The sequence below is a fragment of the Denticeps clupeoides genome, chromosome 8 (assembly GCF_900700375.1).
Source record: "Denticeps clupeoides chromosome 8, fDenClu1.1, whole genome shotgun sequence".
Classification (NCBI taxonomy): domain Eukaryota; kingdom Metazoa; phylum Chordata; class Actinopteri; order Clupeiformes; family Denticipitidae; genus Denticeps; species Denticeps clupeoides.
The window spans coordinates 3,807,101-3,819,465 of NC_041714.1; the positions used below are offsets into that span (position 1 = coordinate 3,807,101).

Here is a 12,365-nt window from a genome sequence, read left to right on the forward strand (position 1 = left end):
ATGGAAAATTCTCATTTGATCGAATCTTGTGGTTTCTTAACTTAAGTTACTAGAACCAGCAACATGTACAAGCTACATAATAAACTGTTAAATGGTTTCTCAGACTATTCTACCAATAAAGAAGACCAATAAAGAAAACATAGATAAAGATTAATACGTTATTTTAATACGATTGTCAAGTGTTACGTCCCATCCCTGAGGCATAAATACCATGTCATGTGGCTAACCAAGCTTTCAAAATTACAAAGACAAATAGCCCTGATATCCTCTAGTAAGATGCTTTGTAAAAGTCAACCATGGGGTTTTTAAGCTGGGGTGGATTCTGGTTTCCTCAGTAACACAAAATGTCAAAGTGTCTCTGTTAAAACATTGTCCACCTTTTCCTCAAACACCAAGTGTTTATGCTGTCAATGTGTGGGGGTTCCCAAATATTTGAATGTGTCCTATTAAAGTCCATCTGTCAGTGTGGGAAACCACACGAGTGAGACAGGGAGGGAAGAAAAATGAGAGGAAGAGCTCCTGGAGGAACCTTTTGGACATAAATGAATATCACTGATTCTTGCATCTCCCCAACGTTCACCACCAAGCCCTTTACTTTAAAATGCATCCAATATCATTCACATCCCTTTCCTGAGCTCCACTACGCAGGGAGAGCAGTGGCGATAAGAGCATCTGAATTCCAGTGACCTGCCAAAAGAAATGTACGATTTCCTCCAAGGGCCTATCCGGGGGGTGAGGGGGTGGAGTGGGATCTCCAGCACCTTCAAGCCTACAAGCCTGAGTGCGGCACAGGCTCATTGTTCCAGGACCTGCGACCTTTCCACGATGGGTGGTGGGGGGGCTGAGGGTGGCTCATTTCCGAGGATTGTTGGGGAGTTTTGAAACAGAGGGGGAGGTGAGGAGGCTGTTGGAAGAGAGGAGTGGGTGGAGGGTGGAGTAAAGTTTGAGCACATGGGACCCGAGCACATGGGGAGGGGTTTCAACGTCTAAGAAACTGGACAGGGGAGGCGGGCATTTTTCCGAAAAGCAATCTGCTCTAAAACAAAAAGGTGGTCCAGCAGTGGCCTGATGCATTTTGGCAGCTAGTGTGAGCAGAGGAAGAAGGCCAGTATGAAGGTGGTCGGCCAGCTGGTGCTTTTAACGGGTTTGCTGATGGCAGCCAACTCAGACGTACGGGCCAGGGACCCGGAGGTAGAGCTGGATGACCCAGGTGAAACTCTGGCCCAGGATGGACCTAGGGTGCCCTCTGGAGGGACTTCATCTTGGCAGATGGGAACGTCTCGCACTGGGTGAGTTTTTACCTGCCAAGATGAAAGCTGATGAGATGTAGCTTCACACCACATGTGAAGAGGAATGTCAACCTGGTGCAGGCTGATGTTGTGGGATCTGGAAATGTAGAAATATCTGCTATAATCACTGCCACGATGACTGAGAGACTACACAAAACTAACAGAAGACCTATGGATCTGCTCCTTGTTGGATTATTGCTTGACTTCTCCCTCTAAGTGTTATACAGGCATGTGCCTGTTTTTTCATGCGCAGGACTAATCAATAGTAATGTTTTTAATTGCCCAAAACACCAGGGCCTATGGTTTCCTGCACTTCACAAAGTGATCTGAGCGGTTGCTGCTGTCACAGATTCGTATCTGCACCGGAGCCAGGGTCAAGCGAAGGCTGTCGTTACTTGAACCCACATACACACCACAGCTTGCCTGATTCCCCGATAATGTGCTCCCAAGGGGTCCTACTCAGAAGAGCCAGTTAGAAGTTCACTTAATGAGTTTAGCTGAAATGGGGTTTCTTTATCTGCCGTGTCATAGCCATTACGTTAATGATGACCAGATTTGGAGTGCGTGCAAAAATGGACTGGCGCTGCCGCTTGGTTTGGGAGCTCAAAGAGCCGTTCATGAATCTCCACATGGAGGCGAAGGTAAAAACAGGGCTTGGGTTTGTTGTGTCTGGCTTGTGGTCCAGGTGACTGGATAATGCATGCCTACAGCAGCATGGACGGAGGTGGGGAACAAAGCCCTGTTAAACAACAGGTGGAGCTTTGGGCTGAGGAGGAAGTGAGTGGGTTTTGGAGTGGTGTGAGGAGGGTGGCTCCTATTCTAACACAGATCTCCAGCCCATAGTCAAAAGAGCTTTTCCCTGAGGGTCTAACCCCCCCCCCGATTCACTGTTTGGTTTAGGGCTGCAAAAAAACATTGCTGCAATCGCTGATTAATCTGTCATTTCTGTTGATTGATTTGATGCAGGTCATGTGACATCTTATCTAATTCACCAGTAGTCTCTTTACAGCATCTCTGCCTTCCTTCAGTTGGAATCTCTTTTCATTTGTGGTTAATTACAGGTGGAATGATGCAACAGTGTTGTCTTATCATGATGGCTTTGTGTTTAAAAAAAAATCACAGTTTTACCTTTGATTTGTCACTATTTTCACTGCCATCGTATCTTGGTCTATGTGCATTCTTTAAGTTTATTAGAATTAGCTGGAATAAGGCAGGTGAATGTAAACTAGCCAATAAAATATCTTCGGCTAAATTAAATAAAGCAGGACGTAACAGGGACCGCCTCATCCATCCCAGCTACAACTCTCAAGCAGAAGAGCTTATATTTTCACCATTACAAACCCAACATCTCGTGACCAAGGGCTCAGAGGTCATATGGTCCAAAAAGCTTGATGCTGCTGCACACGTCTTCAGCAGCTTTTTTGTTGCGCTGATAGATCACTTATTAAAGCAGAGAGCGGCTTGTCCAGGTCAGTGCACCGGTGAGGCGTTCCAACAGAAACAGCGTGTGAGGATGGAGAGCATGCAATACAGGACGTGATCCTGAAAGGCCACTGACACAGAGGGGGACAGGAGGTTTTGAGGGCCTGTGGCTGTGCGTAGATGTCTGTGGCCTTCCATTCTGTTGGGGGATCCCAGGATGTGGGTAATCCGAGATCAGAGAGAGGGAGAAAGAAAAAAAGAATGAAAAGAAAGACAGATGGACAAAACAAGAAAGAGACAGACTTCCTTCCTTTCAGGACGGGGCTAATCGTTTGGGAGAGGAGGGGATATCCCTCTGAGATTATGTCAGCCAAGATCAGGAGGAAGTGACATGGGGCATTTCTGACAATCGGGGGGCAACTGAGGCAGGGGTGGAAATTCAGGGATACCACAGATAACAAAATGCAGAGAACCCAAAAGGAAAAAGTGGGTAAATAATGATAATAGAGGCCTGGTCCTGTGGATCCCCTTTCCAACTAATAAAAAAAAAAATTTAAATAAATGTATAGCATTAGTGTGGTTACGCAAGTTGCAGTATTGCAGCAAGAGACCTCCACGGTGGTATTTATTACGCTCCTCATATTAGAAAAGCCCACTTGAATGTTTAGTCTATGAAGAAGGAGAATACAGCACTAGATCTTTACGGCAGGGAGACGAGGCAGGAAGTACATGTGGGGGGTCTCGGTGTCACCGGTTTGCCAAAAGTGAGCTCATTTTGCAATAACATTTCCTCCCCCTATTAGATCCTGATGTGGCTCACATTATCTCCAAAACTTTCTCCAGCAATCCGAAGACATGTCCCCCAGGAGCACCCATCTTGGCCAAGCTCTTTCACAAATTGACTGATATCTCTGTGTGATTTGGGTTTATTTTCTACCCCTGCCTGTAATTATTTTTGGTCACATGTGTTATTTTTGTATGAGTTTTCTGGGAAAACCTCAAGTTTAAAAGTAAAAGTATGCCACTTTGAACACGTACCCCTCCCAAAACAAGATTACATTGTGTTTGTTTGGCCTGGAAGAGAACTGCAACCTAAAACCAACCCAACTGGGTCTTAAGAGGAGGTCAGATTCATAAGAGATGAACCTGTCATAGGAAGTAACCTCATCTTATCCTTTGCTGGTTTAATAAAATCTTCTCTCCCCCTTCATTCTGGCCTTTATATGGAGAGACATACAGAGTCAATTAACCCGTGGCCCTGGAACAATACTACAGCCACTTGTGGAGGGGATTATAGAGCGTGGGTTCACCTTGCCCTGTTAATGACCTGTGAGTCAGAGGCGAGCCAGCAACAACACTAACTGCGCCCCCCCCACTCCAATCACAACATGCGTCACTCCAGATCGGTACCCAATCACGCGGCTGTTCAGGGGGAGGAAAACAGCTGCAGGACAATGACTTCACTCATCTCTCTCTTAGTTTGGAGGAAAGTAATATTCTGCACCGGGTTGCTGTGACAAGCCCACCCAAAAAGCAAAAGACGCTTCTCCAAAAAAAAAAAAAATTATACCTGTAACATGTATAAGCACACACAGTGTCCCTCAACCTGTTGGTTTGGGTTCTCTAGAAGGTTACGCTGGGTTGGTGGACATCTGTCAATCATCAAAACGAGTCACACAGAAAGACACAGTGCAGCTGGAGGAAAACCATTCAGGGCCTTTCTGTCAACACCACCACTACTTTGGGTGGAGCATGGGGTCGATTGAGCAAGTTCGGCTTTGTTATATTGCAAATGGCCTTGGAAAGATGTCAACTGGTTTTCAGGAAGGAACTGAACTCCGCTGCCATAACTGTAACGTAAAAAAATAACAAAACAAAACCATAAACCACAAGGAATGAACTACAAAAAAACATACACTGAACCATAAGCTCATGAGTCTGCCAACTCATAATTACTTGACAAAAATGACTGGACATCTGTGAATTAGTAACAAGGTTAAAGTGGCCAGAAAAAAAATATTCAGATTCCATTGAAATAACGGGGACTTACTAGTGCCACCCCCTGAAAGTGGCAGCATTACTACTAACATTAAAATGCAGTAGTGCAGGTCTGTTTAACAAGTCTAGACAGGAGACAATTTAATTTTTTTATTCCAAGTATGATATTATGCCTAACTTACTGTCATTCACTGTTATTAAGGTAGTCCCACACACAGTAATGGAGGATATTATTAATAATAACAACACTGCATGCACCCTGTGGCGAGCCACAGTCTGAGAAACAAGACTCCAGTATGTTAAAATGAAAAAGTAAAAGCAAAAGGCCTGGACCCTCTGAGATATTGACTTGTGATATGAAATCAGTAAGAATGATACTGAAATGCAGTGAAATGCAGACAAAACATCAAACCTCAATCTGGTTACCAGAACATCCTGAGGTCTTACAGTCATTCAGATCATGAAGATAATCCTCTGTGTTGGTATTTACCTTCTCTTCCAGGAACTGGTGCGCGTTTGTGTACCAGCGTCTTGTCACAGTGTCGTTGGCCTGTGGTACAGAAAAATACACCATCAAGTCTCAGAGTCCCTGTCCCAGTGGCACTCCAGACTGCCAACTTATCATGTGAGTTCACAACAAAAAACCTTCTACTTATTATTACCTATGAGGTCAGATAAACATGCACACCGCACTTACCCCATAGTGCACCCTGTTCCTCAGGTAAAAGACATGACAGCTTATATATTGTCCGTGTACAATTCAGAAAACCATCTCTGCATATGCTGCCCAATATATCCACTGGCAGGTGTCTCGGTAACAAGGTGGTTGTAATGTTGTGGCTGATTGACCGGACACACACATACACGTCAGAGAGAGGTGTTCTCAATTTTTGACTTTCTGTTACACGGAGATTGTGATAAACACAACTTGCTGTAATTTATTTGTATGTGTAGGTACAAACTCTCCACCCGGCCAGTGTACAGACAGAAAAAGAAGGTCTTCACTGCACTACAGTGGCGCTGCTGTCCGGGTCATACAGGCCGGAACTGTGATGAATCAGGTGGATGCATCAGATGTTCATTTAGTAACGATTTCTTGAGCCACTGTGTAAACATTTGTCAGTCTTAGCATAAAATAAAAGTGAAGTGATTGTCAGCACAGCACAGCACACAGTGAAATTTGTCCTCTGCATTTAACCCATCACCCTGAGTGAGCAGTGGGCAGCCATGACAGGCACACGGGGAGCAGTGTGTGGGAACGGTGCTTTACTCAGTGGCACCTTGGCGGATCCTAAGGACATATGTGTGTCTAGGTTTTTGTAATTCACTGCCCCTAGTTAATAATGTGGTTGAGAAATTGATCCAAACTGACCCTTAGCCCTTAGTCCATTAAAGGACAGCTTTTGATTCTAGTATAATTAAGATGGCTTTACACTGCATTAAATGCAAAGAAACTTATTTCAGAATCTTCTCCCTCCCACCCCTCCTGATTGTCCAGTTGCAGACGACCAAATCTCCAACCTCAAGGCGACTGGAGAAGAAGAACAAAATCCAGGAGGAGCTCAAGCTCAACCCCACCACCCAGGTAATCATTACCCTAATCTGGCTTCATGTTTACCTGCAGGCTGGATGCGGCCATGACGAGACAACAAACTGAGGAAGTGACGGGGTGCAGGGCGAGGGAACGTTTGTGGGAAGGTTAGCAGGTTGTGGGAAGGTCCTCACCTCCCTTGGGAGGCAGGAAGGAGTGTGTGAACCATTTTTCTCAGGGCACGAAACAGGGCAGGACAGGGGAGTGAGTCACTCCGCTCACATGGACATCCCAAAACAAAATGAAACAAAGGCTGAACATATAAACACGCATACACACACACAAGAGAATTGTATAAATCCAACTCAGAAAACTGCCAACATAAATCAAACACAAAAAAAGAACTTATGGCAACATGTTCAGGTCCGCACCAAATACTGAAGCCCTAAAAATAAGCCTCTGCCATTTATGGCCGCTCGAGGACATGAACACAAAAGGTTCTGAGACAAAAGCCCAAATTCCCATTCTGCCTCCACCCTGCCCCACTGCATGTTTGGCTGACTCAGCTTCCGACTCAGCTTCCGCTTTAATAGGCCAATGAAAAAGGTGTCTCACAGGCCAGAGTTTCTTCACATACTCTTTAGATTATACTGCTGAAGTGTTGAAATGGTGGTGAATGAATGACAGTTCCACTACTTTCAGGTGCTCAAGTTCAGGACCAGCACTGGGAGCAAAATGACTTTGAGGTGTCGGGCAGCCCTCTATACGAAGCCCGCGGGGCACAGGAAGACAACACCTCCTCCATAGATCTCACATACGACTACGAACACAGCCCTCCACAAGGCCACGACCACAGGCAGCATGGTCACAGCGATGACGGACAAGGTAGGCCTGCAAACCGGGCGATGTCTGTTCAGGTCAATCATGGAGCATTTCTGGCTGTCCTTAAGACACTCCTCGTGTCTAGAAGCATGAATGGTTTTTAATTAGCTTTTTTAATTAGTCAGGTGAAATCAAAAGTGATTAGAATAAACCACTTCAAAATGAATAATAATTAATGACCCATACTAAATATCCACCCACTTAATTTAAGTTCCTGCTGACCAAATCTACACTTGCATTGATGTTATCAACAGCAGTCTAGTCAACAGCCTGTCTCAGTCACATCCGATTGGAGGTGCTATTTAGAAGCCATAAAAAAGGCTCTGCCCAACTCACATTACAGCTTCCTTCCCAGGAAATCCTCTCTTTCTTATGGAAACCAGAAGCCATCTCTATACGTTGCATGCATGGGAGCATTATGTCATTGTGATGGTGTGAGATTGACCCCATGGTTCATCCATTTGGACACATGATATACTTCCTTAAAAGGTTGTGCAGATGGCACAAATACCTAAAGCGAATATACTAAGACATAAACACACATAAGGAAACATTCCATCTGATCTATTTATTGAAATGAATTGAACTACAGCATTATGACTACAAGAGAGAACTCATATGACAAGTTTTTCTGGTATCAATATTTCAGCACTAACTAACCTAGTTGGAATAAAGGAATCTGCAGCTCTGTCCCAAATACAGGCCCAACAGAAGTATTGGACAACAAGGTTGTGACAACTTTGAGAAAGTCTGTCCTGAAGTTTAGAATGTGACTGCGCTGGCCAATGAGAACAGGCTAGCTATAGAAGGGGGGCTAGATATAGGCCAGGACCACTGGAGGGATTGGGAGCCCTCAGTAGAAGACCTTCAAGATGGCCTTGTTGTCCACACATTGAGTTTACACACTGGAAAACATTTCAAATGGCTGCCCTGGGGACGCAGCTAAATGTCTAGGTTATGTGTATTTTAAAAACATATTCAATATCTGAATACTAATATGTGCACACACCTCAGGTGCAGTGAGCATTGGCGAGACACCCCTGTCCTTCCATCCCAGCACTGGGTTCCTGCAGCATGTAACTGCTGTGCTGATGTCTCAGGTCCAGCCAGTGCTGGACGGCTTTAACCGCACCCTGGAGCGTCTCGCTGTGGAGGTCCAAGGCCTTTCCCAGGATGTGAAGCAGCTTCAGCTCAGACAAGAATTGGAGGATCATGATTCTCTACGTCATGGAGGGGAGGAGGAAACTGAACAAGCATATCTGGATGGCAAAATTAAGGAGACAGTCCAACAGATTGATATAATGAAGAGGTTGATGACCTCCCAGCACAACCAGCTGGAGGAGAAGCTGCACTCCCAGCATGCCATGCTGCACCACAACCTCACTAACTTCAAAACTGACATTGACTTCAAGCTTGACAGAAACCAGAAAACATTACAGGTCAGTCTGCACATCAACATTTTCTTGAAAGAAGAAGAGACCATTTTATTACCTTTGTGGGAATCATAACATTGTTTTTCTGTATCTGCTTTCCAGATCGAACTTCAATCTCTAAACTCATCTCTGGTGGAGCTGAAGCAGGGCCAGGAGCATTTGGAGGAGGAACTGCAGAGAGTGGTAGAGCTGGAAGGGACTGACCAGCACTTGCCTCTCCTGAATGGAGACTCCGTTGTCTGGGAAGCAATCACCCGGTTGGACAACAAGGTGGTCAATAACACTGTGGACTTGACCGCACTTACAGAGGAACAGCAACTAATGAATGGTAATATCAATGACCTCCAGAAGGGTTTCCGCCATATGGAAGAGCAAATTGATAAGACGCGTCGGAAAAGCCAAATCCAGTTCATGGAAACTGGCCTGGAGGTTGAGGCTGCAAAGGTGGCAGTGCTCCAGAGTGTCAACCAGCTGGGCCAGAACATCACCAAACATGCAGACATGCTACATGAACTGGAAATGGATGTGGACTACCTGTTTGAGCACTTCCACAAAAACTTCAGCTCTCTTTGTGACTGCGGCACTTTGAGGAACTCTGTCCTAAAGTTGGGAAATGCTGTTGAGAATGTGACAGAGCTGGCTAATGAGAACAGGCTAGCTATAGAAGGTGGGCTAGATATAGGCCAGGACCGCTGGAAGGATTGGGAGCCCTTGGTAGAAGACCTTCAAGATGGCCTAATGGAGGTTCGAAAAGCCCTGGCTTTTGAGAAGGAGCAAAACAGGGCACTGACCCTCAATGTGTCCCTTCTGCAGACCTCACTATTGAGCAACCAGCAGAACCTAAGACAGCTGCAGCTGAAGGCAGATGACAAAGTGCTCGAGATGGGGCGCCTGGCCAGCTCTTTTGAGTCTCTCCTTAAAGATGCCATTCGCCACAGTGATGTTTTGGAAATTATCCTTGGAGAAGAGGTTCTGGTTTTCCTGGAAAGACCCATGGATGAGCAGAATGAGTACGCCATCTCTGATTTGATGAAGAAAGTTAATACTTTGAAAGAGCAGCTAGATGGACAGGGACTTACGGTCACCTCCCTGTTGCAGGCCAGTCAGGCTGATGTGTCAGAGGTGGCAGATGAGCCCTCTGTACTGTCTGACTGGGCTCTGACGGGACTCAGAAAGAGCCGCGATCCACAGTACCATTTGTCAGAAGAATATTCTGACAATGATTTCTGGACTTTGCGGAAAGTAGTAGATGAGCTTGAAGCCAGGGTCACCAAAAGTGAGGCCAAACCTTGCCCTGGAACCTGCACCACAGATGCTGCTTCAGGTGGTGAAGGAGTAGATCTGCATTCAGAGGTGGCCTTCCTCCGTAGAGGACTAGAGGATCACCTGAAGCTATTCAGAAAGATCTTCAGGTATACAGAAGATCTTGCTGGTTCTGAAGCAACAGTGGACCTGGATAAACTGTTAGAATTGCTGAGAAGGAACAAGGTGAAAGAAAGAAATAGGCAAGCAAAGAAGCACAGCCAATCAGAAGCCAAGACTCGCTCCAAGAAGGACGCATCGCTAGAAACAGGTGAGATTCCATCACCAGTGATATCAATCAGAATAGGATTCCCTTACAATACATAGAAAAGAACATTTATTCAGAATACACTTGTAAAAATGCATGTTAAAAAGCATTTAAATAAATAAATGAATAAATAAATAACATTGTTTATTGTTCCACTGCAATAATCCTGGTCTACATTTTACTTATGAGAATCAACATGAACAAAATAGCAACTTAAATATTATAATATCTTTTTCAACTAACTTCAGGCCCATTTGAGTTTTCTGGGGAGCCACCTTGAGAAAACTGTATTCAAAAAAGGTATTTCAGCTAGGTCCTTCAAATTTTCAAGGGATAAAATCTGGCACCAGTACTTGTAGAACACTTTAACACATGTTTTTGGTTTATAATTAAATTCAGGGAGCTTGAATTTGACAATTCTTCGGTATGCCAGTGGTTGGCCTAATGGGTAAAGGAACAGATCTAATCGGAAGATTGCTGGTTCAGGTCTACCAAGGTGCCACTGAGCAAGATACCATCTCCACACACTGCTCCCCGGGCGCTCTATCTTTTGTGGCAGCATATTTAAGTGACTGGAAAGTGCAATTTCAAAGACAGAGGTTTGATGTTGCACATGCACATTGAACATGCAGAGTAGGAGCATTCAGTTGGGGCAGTGGTGGCCTAGTGGGTAAGGAAGTTAGAATTTTATGGATATGCCACCATGACACTAGAGGAACATGTGTTAGAAAAATGAGGGTCGCTTAGAAAGAGTAAAACAAAAAAATTATACCAGGGCTCTCTCTAGAGAACACAAATGAGAACTTCAGCCTAAAGGTTTCCCCTCATTGTCATTTAAAAATATTACCTGTTGTCTTCTCTCCTGCCAGGTACCCCTTCATACAGCCAACTTGCATTTGTGTACAGAGCACAGAACACCACCCATCTAGGTGATGTAATGATCTTTGAGGAAATGGTCCTGGACCGTGGGCAGATGTACTGCCCTAAAACTGGCGTGTTCAAGGCACCAACCAAAGGCATTTACCTCTTCATAGTAACTCTGGAAACCAGACCTGGCCCCTTCCTAGTGAACCTGAGGAGAGAGAAAGTGGTAGAAACAAGTTTGAGCCAAGGCCTGAGGAGATCAGGTGGCACAGTCAGTCGCGTGTGCCTTCTGGAGCTGGAGCAGGGGGAGCATCTGCATCTGGAGCTGGCCCAGGGAGCCCTGGAGCTCAGCAGGCCACATGATAACACGTTCGTTGGGCTTCTGCTCTACCAGACCACCTGAGCCTTCACTTGAAATGAACAGGAGAAAGCTGACAAAGTCCAGGAGAGTGAGCATGGGCTGTGCTGTGTGCGTAGAGACAGAGTTGTGTTTTCAATCTACAAGGCCGTGCCCGACATGCTGTATTACCTGTCATCATTCACAAGTATAAATGACACTAATGACACAAATGAAAATAAAGAGACAGCAATGTAGTGTACTAAAATAAGGTTATTTACTTAAAAAGTGATACAATGACTTTTTGTACAGAGTATTTTTCCATAGCAAACTAATAAGGCACCTTTCAAACCAGATGCTGTACAAAGAAAACCATTCTTAATTACACATTAGGGGATATTGTAGATAACGTTCCGGCATATTACAGACTATTATGCAGAAGTATATTTAAATATCTAACATATGTACAGTATGCTTGATTCAGTCTTGGACGTACGTATACAGGCATTAATGTGCACACCTGTAAGTGCACTCACATACACACATTTGCAGGCACCGTCCATTGTACCTCATACACACCTACATTAATGGCAAAAGGACATTTTAATTTTTTTTTACCCCCTACAAGAGTAAAATTACAAACATTACAACACAGAGGAAAGTGAGGTGCACCAGAACACTTGCATTTGCAAAGTCAGACATAAATTCAGCATGTACCAAAAGAGAAGGCAGTGGACTTTAAGAGGGACTGCAGTTGCGACTGCTATTTTAATGTTTACATCTGTACCATTTCATGAGAACTCAGTCTTCCACATGAATAGCATATTATGGAGTAAAAGTAATATATTTATTTTACAAACAGGGGGTGGGCATGTGACATATGTATTCAAAAATGTTAATATAGAGGTTATTTTCACACAGAGCTGAAAGTGAGTGGATATAATCCATAATCCAAATAAAGATCTTTCTGTACGCATTCCCATGTTGAGTACCTGTACTACTACTTGCTCATAAATTCTGTAAAAACTGTATGAAAATC

At 44.5% G+C, this 12,365-nt stretch overlaps 1 protein-coding gene across 1 annotated transcript; it reads left to right on the forward strand.

The window, feature by feature from the left end:
* The first annotated feature begins 982 nt into the window (after positions 1-982).
* mmrn2a (multimerin 2a) lies at positions 983-12,338 on the forward strand. Its single transcript, XM_028989317.1, has 8 exons — positions 983-1,289; positions 5,212-5,334; positions 5,664-5,770; positions 6,208-6,294; positions 6,943-7,125; positions 8,137-8,561; positions 8,658-10,128; positions 10,995-12,338. Exons 1-8 carry the CDS (start codon positions 1,111-1,113, stop codon positions 11,390-11,392), a joined length of 2,973 nt encoding a protein of 990 aa, XP_028845150.1. The 5' UTR covers positions 983-1,110; the 3' UTR covers positions 11,393-12,338.
* The last annotated feature ends 27 nt before the right edge of the window (positions 12,339-12,365 follow it).

Bases quoted from the DNA above. Each gene is read 5' to 3' on its own strand.
- mmrn2a (XM_028989317.1), top strand. From the start codon at position 1,111: ATGAAGGTGGTCGGCCAGCTGGTGCTTTTAACGGGTTTGCTGATGGCA. The intron at 1,290-5,211 runs GTGAGTTTTTAC...CTTCTCTTCCAG, and splicing joins ATGGGAACGTCTCGCACTGG to GAACTGGTGCGCGTTTGTGT. The intron at 5,335-5,663 runs GTGAGTTCACAA...TTGTATGTGTAG, and splicing joins CCAGACTGCCAACTTATCAT to GTACAAACTCTCCACCCGGC.